Source organism: Myxocyprinus asiaticus, chromosome 19 (assembly GCF_019703515.2).
Source record: "Myxocyprinus asiaticus isolate MX2 ecotype Aquarium Trade chromosome 19, UBuf_Myxa_2, whole genome shotgun sequence".
NCBI classification, from domain to species: domain Eukaryota; kingdom Metazoa; phylum Chordata; class Actinopteri; order Cypriniformes; family Catostomidae; genus Myxocyprinus; species Myxocyprinus asiaticus.
Window position 1 is genome coordinate 41,101,735 of NC_059362.1, and position 18,275 is coordinate 41,120,009.

Below are 18,275 nucleotides of genomic sequence, written 5' to 3' on the forward strand. Positions count from 1 at the left end.
CCAAGGAAGGACAACCGGTGACAGGGCCATGGGCGCCCAAAGCTCATTGATGTGCGTGGGGAGTAAAGGCTAGCCCGTCTGGTCCAATCCCACAGAAGAGCTACTGTAGCACAAATTGCTGAAAAATGTAATGGTGGCCATAATAGAAAGGTGTTAGAACACACAATGCATCGCAGCTTGCAGTGTATGGGGCTGCGTAACCGCAGACCTGTCAGAGTGCTCATGCTGACCCCTGTCCACCGCCGAAGGTGCCTACAATGGGCACGTGAGTGTCAGAACTGGACCATGAAGCAATGGAAGAAGGTGGCCTGGTCTGATGAATCACATTTTCGTTTAGATCATGTGGACGGCTTGGTGCGTGTGCGTTGTTTACCTGGGGAAGAGATGGCAGCAGGAGGCACTATGGGAAGAAGGCAGGCCGGCGAAGGCAGTGTGATGATCTGGACAATGTTCTGCTGGAAAACTTTGGGTCCTGGCGTTCATGTGGATGTTACTTTGACATGTCCCACATACTACCTAAAGAAACCTTTGCAGACCACGTACACCCCTTCGTGGCAACGGTATTCCCTGATGGCAGTGGCCTCTTTCAGCAGGATAATGCACCCTGCCACACTGCATAAATTGTTCAGGAATGGTTTGAGGAACATGACAAAGAGTTCAAGGTGTTGACTTGACCTCCAAATTCCCCAGATCTCAATCCGATTGAGCATCTATGGGATGTGCTGGACCAACAAGTCCGATCCATGGAGGCCCCACCTCGCAACTTACAGGACTTAAAGGATCTGCTGCTAACATCTTGGTGCCAGATACCACAGGACACCTTCAGAGGTCTTGTGGAGTCCATGCCTGGACAGGTCAGAGCTGTTTTTGGTGACAAGAGGGGGGCCTACATGATATTAAGCAGGTGGTTTTAATGTTGTGGCTGATCGGTGTATATACATAATGTATTCATCTGTACAAACTGAGGGATAATTTGAAATATTCTGAAGCATCTTCAACAAAGACATTCAGTTGTAAAAAAACATGGGATGTTCCACTGAAGATTTTTAGTAATTTTAAAATGGACTTATATATACTTTTATTTATCTTTGTCATTCCTGTGTAAAGCACTTTGAATTTACATTGAGTATAAAATGTGCTATATAAATATATAAAGAGCCACAAGGCGCTAAAATAGTCTTGGAGAAACAAAATTTTTTGCAATGCCCATTTAAATGATCCTCTGTTATTTTTATGACTTCAAAAGGGTGTTTGGTCTAAATGTTTTCTGCAGATAAGCCTCTGACAGGACTGAAGCTTTTGGCTGTGGGGAAACTCCGTAAGAACAAAGATGAGCTGAAAGCTGCAGTGGAAGAACTGGGTGGAAAGATCACAGGCACTGCCAACAAAGCAGCTCTCTGCATCAGCAGCAAAAGTGAGTGATACTGAGGCTGTTTTTATTGCTTCGGAATATCTGCATTCTCATGTTTTGATCATTAGAATTGCTGTCTATTTTGATCTGTAAAATACATGAATTGAGCATGTCATCACTTGTCACATTCTCAGAGGAATCCAGATTCTCCATGGACTTGTTGGTTCAAGTTACTGTCCCTTCTATTTTTTTCTCCAGCTTAGTTATTTGTTGGCGCGTGTCAGTTTGAAACTCATTAATAATCCGCTCTGTTCCTTTTTTGTCTCAGAGGAGATTGAGAAAATGAGTAAGAAGATGGAGGAAGTGAGGGACGCAGGTGTGCGTGTGGTGGCAGAGGACTTCCTCGCTGACATCAAGGAGTCCGGCAAGGCCCTTCAGGAGCTCATCTCCCTGCACGGCATCTCCCCCTGGGCGGCTGAAGTTAAAGTCGAGCCCCAGGCTGTAGCTGCGGCCTCCAAGTCCACTGGAGCTCATTCCTCAAAGAGCAAAGAGGAAGAAGGTAGAAGGAAGGAAGAAGGTCAGATATTTTTTTTTTTTTTTTTGCAAAAATTCTTTTTTTGAGACACTGCAAAGTGAGATTTTAACTCTGAATACAGAGCAAATGTTATCTTCTGATACAAGCAAGATTTGGATGGCTTTGATATTATCCGTTAATATTATTCTGCCCCCAGTTACATCAGCAGAAAAGTCGCTTCATTACATTTTTATGAAAGCAACAGAATCATATGCTTTTTTCTTATATAAAATGGCATGCATTGATGAAGCTTGCACTATAAGATGAGAAACATTTATTAAGCTATTAAATAGCAGTTTTGAGGCAGGATTTACCTGCACCATGATGTTTGCTGTATTAATCTTAAAGGGCAGCTTTTGTTCAGTCTCTGAATAACACTATTGTATTCTGTCTCTGGTTCTGCAGGTGGAAACAAATCAAAGAAAATTAAACTGACAGTGAAAGGAGGAGCAGCTGTAGATCCAGACTCTGGTGAGACTAACAGTTGTTTCCCACAAGTCATGATTACCATGTTTTTTGTGTTTGTTTTGTGCTCATTTTGTCAGATTTAATATATGTTGTGTTTTTTCAGTGTTACTTAACTCTGATTTGCATGCTCAGGTCTGGAGAACTGTGCTCATGTACTGGATCAGAATGGGAAGATTTACAGTGCCACACTGGGTCTTGTGGACATCATCAGGGGGACAAACTCGTACTACAAACTACAGATGCTGGAGGATGATGTAAAGAAACGGTGAGGACTGCAGTTTTGTTATGTTTACAGGCGTCACATTTTATACAAACATAAATCATTCCTGGTCTATTCTTTGTGTGAACCCCCATTAAGTCACAACTGCCTTGTTTATATAAATTGGAAAACAAGTATCTTCCTTTTGGTCACCAAATACATTTAGTATATTATTTTTATCCACAAAAAATTATAATGCATTTAGTAGTAAACAACTTATTCAGTGATTATACATTGTGTGTATGCTGCATGAAAGTGATTAAATCATTAAAAAGAAATGTTCTAATTTTTAGGCATTTTATTATGCCATTTCAAGCAGGTTTTGTGATGCTTGTTGCTTCAAAGCTTCCCTGCTTTCCCAATTATGAATTTTGACGGATGATGGTTACAAACAATACTACAATTTGGGCACAACAATTAAGCTTTGGTACAAATCATTTAGGTTCATTTATGTAAGTTTTGTTTAAATGAACATTTGTTATGGGGAAGCACCTTTATTTTAACAGATGGTGTCCTTTGTTTGAAGTATGTTTTCATTTTGTTTTTGTTCAGGTACTGGGTGTTCAGGTCATGGGGTCGAGTCGGCACTACCATTGGGGGAAACAAACTGGACAAGTTTTATGACAAGAACTCAGCCATGGAAAATTTCTGCAGTGTTTATGAGGAGAAGACGGGGAATTCCTGGACCTCCACCAGCTTCACCAAATACCCCAACAAGTTTTACCCTCTTGAGATTGACTATGGACAGGTACAAACTAAAGTATTCATGTTTAAGTCAAATCAGCTGTCTAACATGAATTGAAAGCTACAAGAATCAGTGCAGTAGGTCTTTTGGGGCCTGTTTTTAAAATAAAGCATGTGTATACAGTGGCAAGAAAAAGTATGTGAACTGGATTTCTGCATTAATTAGTCATAAAATATGATCTCATCTTCATCAGACACAAGTATAGGCAGACATATAGTACGATTTAGTACTGTGGCTACTCTCCCTAGTAGTGTCCTTACAGCCAAGATGACTCAAAGGGCACACTGCAGAATGCTCAAAGAGGTAAGAAAAAGAACCCTAGAGTGACAGCTACAACAACAGACTTGAAGGAATCATTGGAACTGGTTAACATCTCTGTTCATGAGTCTACTATAAAGAAAACTTGAAACAGGCATGGTGTCCATGGCAGAACACTACGAAGGAAGCCGCTGCTTTCCAACAAAAACATTGATGTGCACCTGGAGTTTACCAAAGATCACCTAGACTCTGAAAATGTTTTGTGGACTGATGAAACTTATGTTGAATTGTTTGGGAAGAACTACATATGGCATAAAAAGGGTAACACATACCTACATGAAAACATCAGCCAACGGTGAAGTACGGTGGTGGGAGCATCATGATTTGGGGCTGCTTTGGGGCCTGGATCGCTTGCCATCATCGAGGGGAAAAATGAATTTCCAAGTTTATCAACATAGCCTACAGGATAAAGTCAGGGTGGCTGTGCGCCAGCTGAAGCTCAGTAGAAGTTAAGTGATGCAGCAGGACAATGAGTGGCCCAGTTAGAGTCCAGACCTTAACCAAATAGAGATGCTTTGGAATGACCTCAAAAGAGCTGTTCAACCCAGACATTCTAAGAATATGTCTGAGCTGAAGCAGTTCTGTAAAGAAGAATGGTCCAAAATTCCTTCTGAACATTGTACGGGTCTAATCCTCAGCTACCGGAAACTCTTGGTTGAGGTTATTGCTGCTAAAAAAGGCTCGACCCGTTATTAAATACAAGGGTTCACTTTTTCCACAGCACTGTAAATGTTTAATGGAATGTGTTCAATAAAGACAGAAATATTATAATTGTTTGTGTGTTGTTAGCTTGAGCACATTGTTGTTTGTCTATAGTTGTGACTCTAATGAAGATGAGATCACATTTTATGACCAATTAATGCAGAAAACCAGCTAATTCCAAAGGGTTCACTTACTTTTTCTTTTCTTTTTTTTGCCACTGTACATGTGAAATTGAGAGATTGTCCTCAATATAAGACTTTACACAGATGTGGGACCCTGTGTTTTATTTATTTATCCAGGATGAAGAGGCTGTAAAGAAGCTAACTGAAAGTGCAGGTCTCAAATCCCAGCTGGCCAAACCCGTCCAAGACCTCATCAGAATGATCTTTGATGTGGAGAGCATGAAGAAAGCCATGGTTGAGTTCGAGGTGTGTTCATTTCTCTACTTCAGGCTAATGAGCTGAGTTTCTATGATTCGATTCCATGATGGAAATATTTTGCTGATCTGAAAGAGTTCATATTTCTCTCATTATACCATAGTTTGTGAAATAAGAATCTTAGAGCAGCGTTAAAGATGTCTGATTGTAACTAGATGTAATTTCCTCTCACAGATTGACCTGCAGAAGATGCCTTTGGGAAAACTCAGTAAGCGACAGATCCAGAGTGCCTATTCCCTCCTGAGTGAGGTCCAGCAGGTTGGTCTTTTATCCCTTTTCCACAGAAATGGCACTGGTTCTCGTGCCAGAAATTGGTCAAAACTCTGTTTACTGAAATAACACTGAAGCTAAAAAGTTGGCATCAGCCCCAGAGGACATCGGCGATTCAGTGTTTGTCTGAAGCGTGACTTGATGAATTCAGTGCCCCGGATGGTTAGCTGGCTGGTCGGTCCAACACGTAGTGAATGGTTTTATATTGCTCTGTCCACTGATGCTTTTGCTTGGGTCCTTCTTCTGGTCCCTTTACTCCTTTTTATGTTTTTTACATTTGTTTGTGATGTGGTCATCCAATTGAAGCCGGCATTCATCATCTCCTTCTACACTTTTTTTGTCCCATTGCAAGCTCTCTAATTTATTGTGGATCTCCTTTGAAAACCCTATTGCAAGTAGCATGCTGATTTCCTCTGTGGAACACTGCTGAACACTTTTGAAGTCTGACATTTTTGTGTTTGATGTTGTTGTTAAAGAGTGAAGAAGTACTCCTTGCTGCAGACAGTAGCTAGATAAACTGTTGTTGTATGGAAAACTTAGCCTGGTGACGACACATTATTCCGCCCTCTTCCCCCTTTCATAATCAGTTCCACAAGACCAGCAAGCTTTTGTGGCTGGGGCAGAACCCCGGAATTGCCTTTTCTGCATATTAAAGAAGCATATTAAAGCAATTGTAAATGGCACACAAAACAAAGTCAAAGGTCTTACTTTAATCTTCTGTGCAAATGAAGATTTGCAGGATAACCGGACCGCCTTCCAGCTGCGTTAAAGTTAAAAGATTAAGATAGGAATATATTAGCTATTGTATTCTATGAATAGATGTAACCAGAGGATGTCGATAGCTTAAAAATGTATTCTGAGCAATTTAATGTTTTGTTGAATTTGATTGAATTTGTTGAATTTTGAAGCTAATTACATTGTTTTATTTTTTTAAAAAGCAATGCATTCAGTTTTAATGCATTACTTTTCTCTTTCAATATATACAAAACAAAGCTTTATATATATATATATATATATATATATAATATATTAGTATGTGTGTATACAGGTGCTTGTCATATAATTAGAATATCATGAAAAAGTTGATTTATTTCACTAATTCCATTCAAAAAGTGAAACTTGTATATTATATTCATTCATTACACACAGACTGATATATTTCAAATGTTTATTTCTTTTAATTTTGATGATTATAACTGACAACTAAGGAAAATCCCAAATTCAGTATCTCAGAAAATTAGAATATTGTGAAAAGGTTCAATATTGAAGACACCTGGTGCCACACTCTAATCAGCTAATTAACTCAAAACACCTGCAAAGGCCTTTAAATGGTCTCTCAGTCTAGTTCTGTACGCTACACAATCATGGGGAAGACTGCTGACTTGACAGTTGTCCAAAAGACGACCATTGACACGTTGCACAAGGAGGGCAAGACACAAAAGGTCATTGCAAAAGAGGCTGGCTGTTCACAGAGCTCTGTGTCCAAGCACATTAATAGAGAGGCGAAGGGAAGGAAAAGATGTGGTAGAAAAAAGTGTACAAGCAATAGGGATAACCGCACCCTGGAGAGGATTGTGAAACAAAACCCATTCCAAAATGTGGGGGAGATTCACAAAGAGTGGACTGCAGGTGGAGTCAGTGCTTCAAGAACCACTACGCACAGACGTATGCAAGACATGGGTTTCAGCTGTCGCATTCCTTGTGTCAAGCCACTCTTGAACAACAGACAGCGTCTGAAGCGTCTCGCCTGGGCTAAAGACAAAAAGGACTGGACTGCTGCTGAGTGGTCCAAAGTTATGTTCTCTGATGAAAGTCAATTTTGCATTTCCTTTGGAAATCAGGGTCCCAGAGTCTGGAGGAAGAGAGGAGAGGCACACAATCCACGTTGCTTGAGGTCCAGTGTAAAGTTTCCACAGTCAGTGATGGTTTGGGGTGCCATGTCATCTGCTGGTGTTGGTCCACTGTGTTTTCTGAGGTCCAAGGTCAACGCAGCCGTATACCAGGAAGTTTTAGAGCACTTCATGCTTCCTGTTGCTGACCAACTTTATGGAGATGCAGATTTCATTTTCCAACAGGACTTGGCACCTGCACACAGTGCCAAAGCAACCAGTATCTGGTTTAAGGACCATGGTATCCCTGTTCTTAATTGGCCAGCAAACTCGCCTGACCTTAACCCCATAGAAAATCTATGGGGTATTGTGAAGAGGAAGATGCGATATGCCAGACCCAACAATGCAGAAGAGCTGAAGGCCACTATCAGAGCAACCTGGGCTCTCATAACACCTGAGCAGTGCCACAGACTGATCGACTCCATGCCACGCCGCATTGCTGCAGTAATTCAGGCAAAAGGAGCCCCAACTAAGTATTGAGTGCTGTACATGCTCATACTTTTCATGTTCATACTTTTCAGTTGGCCAAGATTTCTAAAAATCCTTTCTTTGTATTGGTCTTAAGTAATATTCTAATTTTCTGAGATACTGAATTTGGGATTTTCCTTAGTTGTCAGTTAAAATCATCAAAATTAAAAGAAATAAACATTTGACATATATCAGTCTGTGTGTAATGAATGAATATAATATACAAGTTTCACTTTTTGAATGGAATTAGTGAAATAAATCAACTTTTTCATGATATTCTAATTATATGACCAGCACCTGTATGTGTGTATATATATTAGTATGTGTAGTATATATATATATATATATATATATATATATATATATATATATATTAGTATGTGTGTAAACTGTACTATGTAATACATGTGTTTTATTGATTCGGAAGATCAGTAAAAACATTTATTCAGCACACTCACCTGTACACAGGCTTATTCATTTTTAAGGGCAATAAACATGTTTAATTAATCTGACAAGTTAATATGTAGAGCTAATTGTACTCTTAATATTAAAAACAGCCCTAAAAATAATAATAATAATTATCATCAATATTTTATTTTTAAAAGTGGGCTGGATTCCACAAAAGCAAAACTGTGTGAATACAAAATAGACTGAGACCCTGTAACAGGTAAAGTAGACCAAAAAGAAATCTGAGCCCACTTTCAAGGACATGAACAGTGTGAATGCAAAGAAAACTGGGTCCTTTTTCACCTGGTTAACTTTTTTGGCCACTAAGGGGTCTGAATTTGGTTTTGTTAAAGAGTAAAAAAAAAAAAAAAAAAAAAACACCCTCAACCACGTTGTCCAAAAGTCTGAGACCACATTGAAAATCTGGGATTCAAAATCTAATGGAAACCTGGAAATGGATCAAAGTTTTAGGATTTTCACAAAGAAACGTTGTGACGATAAATTAATAAAGTATAAAATGTCCTTGCTTTCTTGAAGCACACAAGATGCTATTTGGAACATTCTCAAATCTTACTGGGATAACATGGGTCATCAGGTTTTGCAATTGTGGAGTTCATGCAAGCTCGAGTGCATGCTTTAAAGCAAAAGGGTGACAAACCAAATATTATGACATTTTGTATTTAGTTTATTTTGCAATGAAACTTTTCACTCAAATTGTTATGCTGACAAAATAATTTGTAATGAAAAAATTAAATTGGAAAAATGCACTATAGTGGTCTTAGACTGGAGTCAGACAGCACTGGATATTCATTAAAGGCCCAGTTCTTCTTAACTGAAAACAGTGATGCTATATACACATGTAATTATTCACTCAGTCTATCTATAAATAACAGTTCAGTTCAAGTTTGTATATTGTCCCTATCATCCTAACAAACAAAACTTCCTGTTTGCTTTTGTTTCTGTAGGCTGTTGCAGATAATGCTTCACAGCCACTGATCTTAGACCTGTCCAATCGCTTCTACACACTGATACCCCATGATTTCGGCATGAAGAAACCACCACTGTTGAGTAACCTGGACTACATACAGGTATGTCTTAGACACAAACCATCAAAGCATTGTCATGGCAACATTTCTATTGCGATACTCGAACCTGTTGCATTTCCATTGTAGCAAAAAGTGCAAATGCTGGACAATCTGTTGGACATTGAGGTGGCCTACAGCCTGCTACGGGGCGGAGTAGAGGACAATAAGAAAGATCCCATTGACATCAACTATGAGAAACTCAAAACCAAAATTGAGGTAAAATGCATTTGTTTAATCTCGTATAGTGAATGAAAAACTTTTTAAGTGCCATAGACTATTGCATGATTAATATTGATTGTGCTACTAGGTGGTTGATAAATCTTCCGATGAGGCTCAGCTTATCATTGAATATGTGAAGAACACACACGCTGCTACTCACAATACCTACACACTCGATGTTGAGGAGGTAAGATTTTGCTGCCACAGTTTCAACAGAATAAATGGTATTTCTTTTAAAATACATACTGTGTACCACAACCATTAACATACTGGAGTCTACTAGATTATGGATTTATGAATGTTATAACACACTATTATTTCTGATCACTGTTTTTGCCCCGATTTATTTTATTTTTGCTCTGTTAGATCTTTAAGATCGACAGGGAGGGTGAGTATCATCGTTATCGCCCCTTCAAAGATTTACCAAATCGACAGCTGTTGTGGCACGGCTCCCGTGCTACCAACTACGCAGGTATCCTGTCTCAGGGTCTTCGTATCGCTCCTCCCGAGGCTCCTGTGGTACGTTTCTGGACCTTTCCATGCTGTTAGCTGCTCCTAGTTTGAAAAACTTCTTAGTGATTAATTAATGGATTATAAGAGGGAAAAAAGTTGCTTTATACATTTATACAGCTAGATCCAGGCTTCCCACGGTCATGGAAAAACCTGGAAATATCTCGGAATTTAAAAATTTTCATACATTTCTATAGGGAATATTTATTTTTCTAGTTTTCTCTCAAATATTTCATGTGCTAGAATTATGTGCAGAGTAAAACTTGCTTTGCAAGCCATAGCGATCTCCCATTTGTGACATTGTGTGAACATCAGTGAATCGTTCTTTTGAGTCAGTTCTTTACAATGAATTAGTCTAAACAGTTTGCACATCGATCTAAATGATTCATTTCCAAAAATCTTAATCAAAATGATAAAAAACAAAAACAAATCACAAATGCATGGAAACATCATGTAAATGCATTGGTCATAAAAGATGGGAACCCTGTTGTAAATTTCTTTTGTTTTGTACTGTTGGGTAAAAATACGGATTTTCCAATGCATCGTAATCTTTTTTTGAACGATATTGATTCTTAAATCCCAAGATCGATCTTTCACACTATGTGGCAACCCTCTGTAGTGAAAGTAAATCATTCGCATGTGAAACCAAATCAAACGCTATATCTACTGGCTGGTAAATGTTCAGATTTCACTTACTAGTGATTGAGTAGTATAGTGAAGTTATTAGCAGCGAGGTCCTTTCACTGCGTGTTGAGAGTAAAAGTTTGGTTTAACTTGTTCTGTGTGTACAAAGATGAGATCCACGGATCTTAAAACCCTTTCTGGTTTTTTTTTTTTAAGTCAGTTGTTGATTAAAAAAAAAAAGTCATGGATGCGCTAAAGAAATTACACACGTCTTCTCTCGATATATGCGCTTACTAGCTGATGGCGCTAGTCTTTAAGAGACAGTACTGATTAAGCACTTGTTCTACATATCGATGTTAATAATACAAATGTAACAAAATATATATGCATCATAAAATATGCAATTTCAAGACATTTATTGATGAAAAATATTCAAATTTCAAAAGCAAAAATGTGACAAATTTAATGAAAAAATAATGATAGTTTAATTTGTAAAATTAATACTTTCGAATTGTACCTAGAAGGGTTGCCTAGAAGGTTCCTTTATAATTAAGAGCATTAGCTGAGAGAGAATTTATTTATGTAAGCAAAATGGACATTTTACCAGAAATATACGAACTGAGATCCGAATCGCATCGGGAAATCTGTATCAATACTTAGCCCTAATGTTTTTACATAAAACACATTTTGAACACTGCAGTGTGTCTGTACTTAAACAAGATTTTTAAAAATTGTAAAAAAATATTTTTTTTAAAATGTGCTATGTGATCTTTAATACAGACAGGTTACATGTTTGGCAAAGGTTTATACTTTGCTGACATGGTGTCAAAGAGCGCCAACTACTGTCACACCTCCCAGGCTGATCCAGTTGGTCTCGTTCTGTTAGGAGAGGTTGCCCTTGGAAACATGTGAGAAATACTTTCTTTCCTACTTTGAATTAATTCTCCCTGATAAAACATAGACAGCTATTGTTTAACAATGTAATATCTTGCAATTTGGAGAAGAAAAAAAAAGTAAAATGAAGTTGTGATCTTTTACGATTTTTTAATTTTGTGACTAAAGGTCTTGATTTGTGATTTTGTATTCTGTCTAAAGGCATGAACTGAAGAAGGCCTCACATATTACAAAGTTACCAAAGGGTAAACACAGTGTGAAAGGTATGCCAGCACTTTATACAGTGGAGACACTGAAGCCCATGACAAATGATTCTCCCACACTTTCCACTTTCTACATGGTTACTGTGTACAGAAGATTGAATATTACAATGATTTTGTTTTTGCTTCTTGAAGGTTTGGGAAGAACTGCTCCAGACCCAAGAGCCACCGTTTCAATGAATGGAGTGGACGTTCCTTTGGGCAAAGGCATCAATACAAATATTGATGACACAAGTCTGCTCTACAACGAGTATCCTTCACAATGTTACAACATTCATTATTTAAGCAATATCACACGAGCAAGTGTGCGATATGGCCCTACATCAGCACTGCTGTGATTCGGCCGCAGGTAATCACAGCAGTGCTGATTTAGGGCCATATAGCACGATTGCAAGTGTGACATTGCTTATATACAACAGTTCAACAAACAAGTAAATTATAAAACATTAGGAAAAACTGAGACAGTCATAAAAAAATGCATTTGTGCATGGAACTACTTTCTTAAACCAAATGATGTGTCCAAGCCTTCGTTAGTAATTCAAAATATCACTTTAGAACTAGTATCACGGCTTGGGCTGTTTCTAACAAGTTATTGGATAAACAAGGATGGGTGTGAGTGTGTGTGTGAGAGAGAGAGAGAGAGAGAGAGAGAGAGAGACACGGAGCGTGTGCGATCACCTGTTGCCATACCCAAGCAGACATGCTGTCAGCTTTCTGAAGATCAGCTTTCTCATTGGAAAAGTAGCTGTCCAAGCAGGGGTATTTCTCCCTATTTTGTGGTAGCCGGTGCGCAAGAGTCATTCACTATAGAAACCGCAATGTCCTCCTCCATTTTAAACAGTATGTCCTCTCCAATGTGGAAAGTCCGGTAAGAGCTAAGCGCCTTGAGTTCTGTAATTAACCAGTCTGTTGTGTCTCTCAGCTGTGATGAGCCTTAATGCTGAAGTTGTTTGTTTAAAGCCGTTTAAAGCTATTTCCTAGCTTTAGTAGTGTAGTAGTTATACGAGCGTTCACAGAGCGCTGTTCTATGCACTGGCTGAGGTGGATTCACTTCACATCACCAAACTAGTTCATATTACACACAAAAATGATCTTTCGACACCACCTGCTGGCTAACATATGTAATGTAAAAAGAGACACATACAGTAGCTCTTAACACATATGCACTGCTCTTACACTTTAGTTTAGAACGGCACGAACACAGGCGGAGTGATACACACAGTGAAGCGTCCGAGTGCTGATGGTGTGAGACCATCAGTGCTCATGGAACATCTCTCGTCCAATCAGATTTGAGGATCGAAACTAACTGTTGTATATATATGTATATACACAGATGAGCCAAAACATCACGACCACCTGCCTAATATGCTGTTGGTCCTCCGCGTGCTGCCAAAACAGTGCCGACCCGCCGAAGCATGGACTCTACAAGACCCCTGAGGGTGTCCTGTGGTATCTGGCACCAAGAACATTGCCCAGAGCATCACAATCCCTCCACCGGCTTGTCTTTCCACAGTGCATCCTGGTGCCATCACTTCCCAGGTAAACGGTGCACATGTACATGGCCGTCCACGTGATGTAAAAGAAAACGGGACATATCAGACCAGGCGACCTTCTTCCACTGCTCCAATGTCCAGTTCCGATTGTAGGCTCTTTCGACGGTGGACAGGGCACTCTGACTGGTCTGCAGTTACGCAGCAAGGTGCAATGCACTGTGTTGTGACACATTCCTCCTGTAACCATCATTAAAATTTTCTGTGACTTATGCCACAGTAGAACTTCTGTTGGTTTGGACCAAATGGGATAGCCGTCATTGCCCTAGCACATCAATGAGCCTTGGGCGCCCAACACCCTGTCGCTGATTTGTTGTTTGTCCCTCCTCAGACCACTGTTGGTAGGTACTCACCACTGCTGACCAGGAGCACCCCTCAAGCCTTGCATAACAATTTGGCCCTTGTCAAGGTCACTCCTGCCCATTTCTGCTGCATTCAACACAATGACTACGAGTACTTATAACACGGGTCTGTTAAATGCTTGATTCTGATTGGTTGACTGACGTTCTAAGGTGTGCAATTATTTTCCAGTAAACGCACTGCTATGAAGTTGTTCCAGCCTTACAGGCTACCACAACAAAATAACCAATTAAAACAAAGACATTGGTTAAAGTAAATCGGTTAAGAACATCAGTTTCTGTTAAAAAGAGCCCTCGTGCTCCCTCGTCTCACCCGCACTTACACACGCTCACACACATACATGCGCACACACACACACCTAAAGACTCGAGTCGCAACCAACAAACAGAGCCGCACCCCCGCGACTTGATCAATACAACCATTTCTATTATTCGAAATAACTTTTAATATGTGCAACTTTTAATGTTTCAATATATTTCGCCCTAATCAGCCTCCCATAGCTATAATGGAATGCACCGTCGCACAACCCCTCCCCCTCTCTTTCGCTCTCACACAAACTCTCGGGAGCAAAGACAGTGCACCCCCGTGACTCACTGGGATTGTAAACAGTTGTTTAGCATTGGAAAAGCTGTACAAGAATGGTGACACTCGCTGCTGCTGAGAATTATACTTAAACTTACACTTCGGCAATTTGAAGCGATGTTATTCCTGACGAGAGCCACTTTAAACACAAGTTATTCCACATGCGCTTTCTCTGTTTCTCTCTTTCTCTCGCTCACACACACCCGCACCACTACCTTGTTAATTCCAATGCCGAAAAGCAGCGCATCCTCTGTTGCTAGTTATAAAGTGACATTTTTCGATTAGCAACGAAGGCTTGAGCTGTATTAAAGCTAGATACACTTGATCAATACAGCTGTGGGAAGCACCCCCCCCACACACACACACTGCAACAAAAAGCTAATCCCAGAAGCGATCTCTCTTAGTTTGAGTTTCTCTCTTTCGATCCCTCAAAAACAAACTTGCACACAAACTCGCACAAACGCACTACCTCATTACTCCAATAAGTGCTCCAGTAAAGCAACGCAAGCCTTGCTGTCCTCCGCTGTTAGTTCTAAAGTGACGTTCTCGAACTAGCAATGAAGGCTCGGATTGTATTAAAGCAAGACGCTGAATCCGTGGCCGAAGAAAGTAGTTCCACTCACAAGAGTGTTTTACGGATGAAAACCAGAAAATGTCTTTAGATAAAACCCTGAACGATGTCTTAAGGTGTGCTAACCATGGTATAAGCAGCATAATTGGCCTCCGGCCTGTTGAATTATTGAAAAATAAATAACGTTGATCATCTCCTAACAAGGCCACATGCCAAGGTCTGGGTAGATTAGAACAATAAGTAAGGAATAATTGACGACAGACTGTTGAATTATTGAAAAATAATGCACACCCGAGGTGGTGATACGGTCACAACGCACAGCGGTTACACCTCGGGTGTGCATTATTTTTCAATAATTCAACAGTCCGTCGTCAATTATTCCGTACTTATTGTTCGCTTACCATCTAATCTACCCAGACCTTGGCATGTGGCCTTGTTAGGAGATGATCAACGTTATTTGCTTCACCTGTGAGTGGTCATAATGTTTTGTGTATAGATATACATGTGTGTGTATTACTTGTTCTGTTGTTTCCCTTGACTTAATTCTCCTAAAGGTATATTGTGTATGATGTTGCTCAGGTTAACCTGAAATACCTGCTGAAGATTCGCTTCAACTACCAAACCTCTCTCTGGTGAGATAATGGGTCGTATCTGTCTGTCTGGACAGGCTCCAGAATGCCTCTGGAGCCCACTGCTACAGCTTTAGCACCATGAGCAGGCAGCCGATGTTTTGGCAAGTTATTAAATCAATTCTTTAGCGCTTCGGCAGCAACAGTCCAAGCTGCTCTAGTCTGTTAGTTTGGAGTAAGTTAAAGGGATAGTTCACCCAAAAATTAAAATTCTCATCATTTACTCACCCTCGTGCCATCTCAGATGTGTATGACTTTCTTCTGCAGAACACAAAGGAAGACTTTTAGAAGAATATCTCAGCTCTGGAGATCCATAAAATGCAAATGAATGGTGACCAAATCTTTGAATCTCCAAAAAGGCAGCAATAAAGTAATCCATACAACTCCAGTGGTTTAGTCCATGTCTTCTAAAGCAATCCAATCGGTTTTGAGTGAGCACAGACTAAAATATAACTCCTTTTTTACTATAAATCTTGACATCAGCAGTCTCCTTAGCGATCATGATTTCAAGCTCGATTACATTTCCTAGCTCCATTTAGCACTCTGTGTATGCATCAAGCGTTAGGAAGTGTAATTGAGCTTGAAATCACGATCATGCCTAGAGACTGCAACTGTAAGATGTACAGTGAAAAAGGAGTCATATTTGTGTCTGTTCTCACCCAAAACAGATTAGATTGCTTAAAACATGGATTAAACCACCGGAGTTGTAAGGAGTTTTTTTTTTTTTTTGGAGCTTCAAAGTTTTGGTACCCATTCACTTGTATTTTATGGACCTACAGAGCTGGAATATTCTTCTAAAAATCTTTGTGTTCAGCAGATGAAACAGAGTCATACACATATGGGTTGTCATGAGGGTAAATGATGAGAGAATTTTCATTTTTGGGGGAACTATTACTTTAAGTGGCTTTTTCAAAATATTGATTTGCAATCACAAACTGTAACATTCTCATTTCGCTGTTAAAGCTTTTTTTTTTGTTTTTGTTTTTTTAAGATATATTAACAGAAATTATTTGACTTATCTGTGGAGATATTTCTCATAAGCTACCAATAATATAAGGTAGAAAGTCTTCCATTGCTTTAATAGACCTTTTCTTTTATAGATTTTGGTAAACCTGACATCAGGTTGACTAACTGCTATGTCTGACATAACTAGTATTCAGTGTTTTCAAGGTCTTCTCAGTATTGAAAAGAGAAAATGTACAGTTTTTAGAAAGTTTTGTTGTAAGCTAGAATATAGCCTGCCTAAGTAACCTTTTACTAGAATTGCCAATGTTTGGACATAGACAATTATTTTGTATGTTAAGTGTATTGTCCCAGTTTTGTTTTTCATTTATTTGTCCATCTCTTTACTAAGACTAAAAAACACCACTTTGTTCAACTAAAATGGCAATGAAAAGCTAAGTGCAATGGTTGCTGCTGTACTCGTGCCCCTGTGAATTTGTTTTATTTTTGTTTGGTCAGCATTGCTCTACAAATGTTCCATGGACAAGAAGCTGTGTGCATCCTGACTAATGTATTTGCATCACAAATAAACGGTTTTGGCTTATTATTGTGTGTAAAGCTCATTAGTTTCAGACAAAATGGAGTAGATAATACATAGTTATTTTCTTGGGTAAAGATGTCCATTGATATTGAACTAAAATGTACCAACCTATTTAAAAAATAATTATAATATGCTGAACTTGCATAGACCATGAAAATCTACTACATTCAGGTTTACTTCAGTAACACTAACTGCAGTAACTATTATTTTGGTTGCTATCTTTGATTCATACTAAATATGTTATGGTACCATAATATATTTATGATACAATACCACTACTTTTTGTACTGTGTATTCATAATATATTATCTACTGTTAATCAACTTTACACTTGCAAGTAAAATTTTGGTTTAAACATTGGAAAAAAAGAATCAACTTTCTCTAGAATAATTTTGTTTTTTGCCATAATGGCTGCAATATCGCATTGAAAGAATAAAGCATTTGAATCTAACCAGGACAGAGAGAGAGAGAGAGAAGTGGACAACACAGGTGCACAACAAGAGAAAAACTATATGAGAGACAGACACAGGTTTTAAACTGGCAGCTTCAATGAACAGTACATTCCAAACACCAATTTTATCTAGAACAGTAAAGAGAAAACTCTGGGAGTTTCAAAGAAAAGCCACATCTGATACTGGCAAACGAGAAGACAATGGTAGAATGGCCACAAAAACTCAAATTATTTTATGGGAAATAATTTAAAATAAGTATTATGAGATGGAAGAATATAAGTTTGAGGCGTTGAGCTGGCATGGGGACCGTTTAATTGTAAGGTCCATGAGAAGTGACATACAAGTTAAAATTAATTGACAGTATTTGTGGCATAATGTTGATTACCACAAAAAATAAGTTTGACTTGTCACTGCTTTTCTTAAAAAAAAATAAAAATCAAGGTTATATCCAATTTTACAACTTCGTTGCCATGAAAATGTAATGCTGTAAACCTAAAACGATTTAAACCACTTTACAGCTCAAATAATGCACGTTTTTAACAAGAATTAATGTAAGTGCTTATATGTGTATATATACACACACAATGTTGGGGAGTAACGGAATACATGTAATGGGATTACATATTTAAAATACAAAATATTAGTAACTATTCCACTACAGTTACAATTTAAATAATTGGTATTTAGAATACAGTTACATTCAAAAAGTATTTTGATTACTGAAGTGATTTTATTGTCATTTGTTTCATTTAATATTTAGTGCTTTCAGATGGAAAAATGTATACATATAAATGATGCGATCCAAAGTGCATTTGAACAGCGGTGAAACACTTTCTTATGATGTGTTACATTCATACGAGCAGACAGAGATGTACGTTTGAAGTAAGTTTGGAGCAGAAGAAATAGAAATAAACCTTGTGTAAACTGTCAGCTTTACACTAAGCTAAAATGCTATTTCTAGCCATTTTACATGCACGTTACCAGGCACGATCATATTTTTTTATCGAGAAAATTCATGTTGGATCATAATTTCTTTTTTCTAGTAAGACCTTTGATATTAGCGCAAAA

The 18,275-nt window shown here is 38.6% G+C and overlaps 1 protein-coding gene across 1 annotated transcript in view; it reads left to right on the plus strand.

The window, feature by feature from the left end:
* parp1 (poly (ADP-ribose) polymerase 1) overlaps positions 1 to 16,761 on the plus strand; it is a 34,871-nt gene extending 18,110 nt beyond the window's left edge. The window contains exons 9-23 of the mRNA XM_051645208.1: positions 1,274 to 1,414; positions 1,680 to 1,928; positions 2,331 to 2,396; positions 2,526 to 2,658; positions 3,205 to 3,400; positions 4,717 to 4,845; positions 5,029 to 5,112; positions 8,894 to 9,016; positions 9,101 to 9,229; positions 9,321 to 9,419; positions 9,599 to 9,751; positions 11,147 to 11,274; positions 11,462 to 11,523; positions 11,656 to 11,770; positions 15,138 to 16,761. Of these exons, the coding sequence (XP_051501168.1) occupies positions 1,274 to 1,414; positions 1,680 to 1,928; positions 2,331 to 2,396; positions 2,526 to 2,658; positions 3,205 to 3,400; positions 4,717 to 4,845; positions 5,029 to 5,112; positions 8,894 to 9,016; positions 9,101 to 9,229; positions 9,321 to 9,419; positions 9,599 to 9,751; positions 11,147 to 11,274; positions 11,462 to 11,523; positions 11,656 to 11,770; positions 15,138 to 15,219 (1,889 nt within the window). The 3' untranslated portion in view covers positions 15,220 to 16,761. The remainder of the gene's footprint in view (positions 1 to 1,273; positions 1,415 to 1,679; positions 1,929 to 2,330; positions 2,397 to 2,525; positions 2,659 to 3,204; positions 3,401 to 4,716; positions 4,846 to 5,028; positions 5,113 to 8,893; positions 9,017 to 9,100; positions 9,230 to 9,320; positions 9,420 to 9,598; positions 9,752 to 11,146; positions 11,275 to 11,461; positions 11,524 to 11,655; positions 11,771 to 15,137) is intronic.
* The last annotated feature ends 1,514 nt before the right edge of the window (positions 16,762 to 18,275 follow it).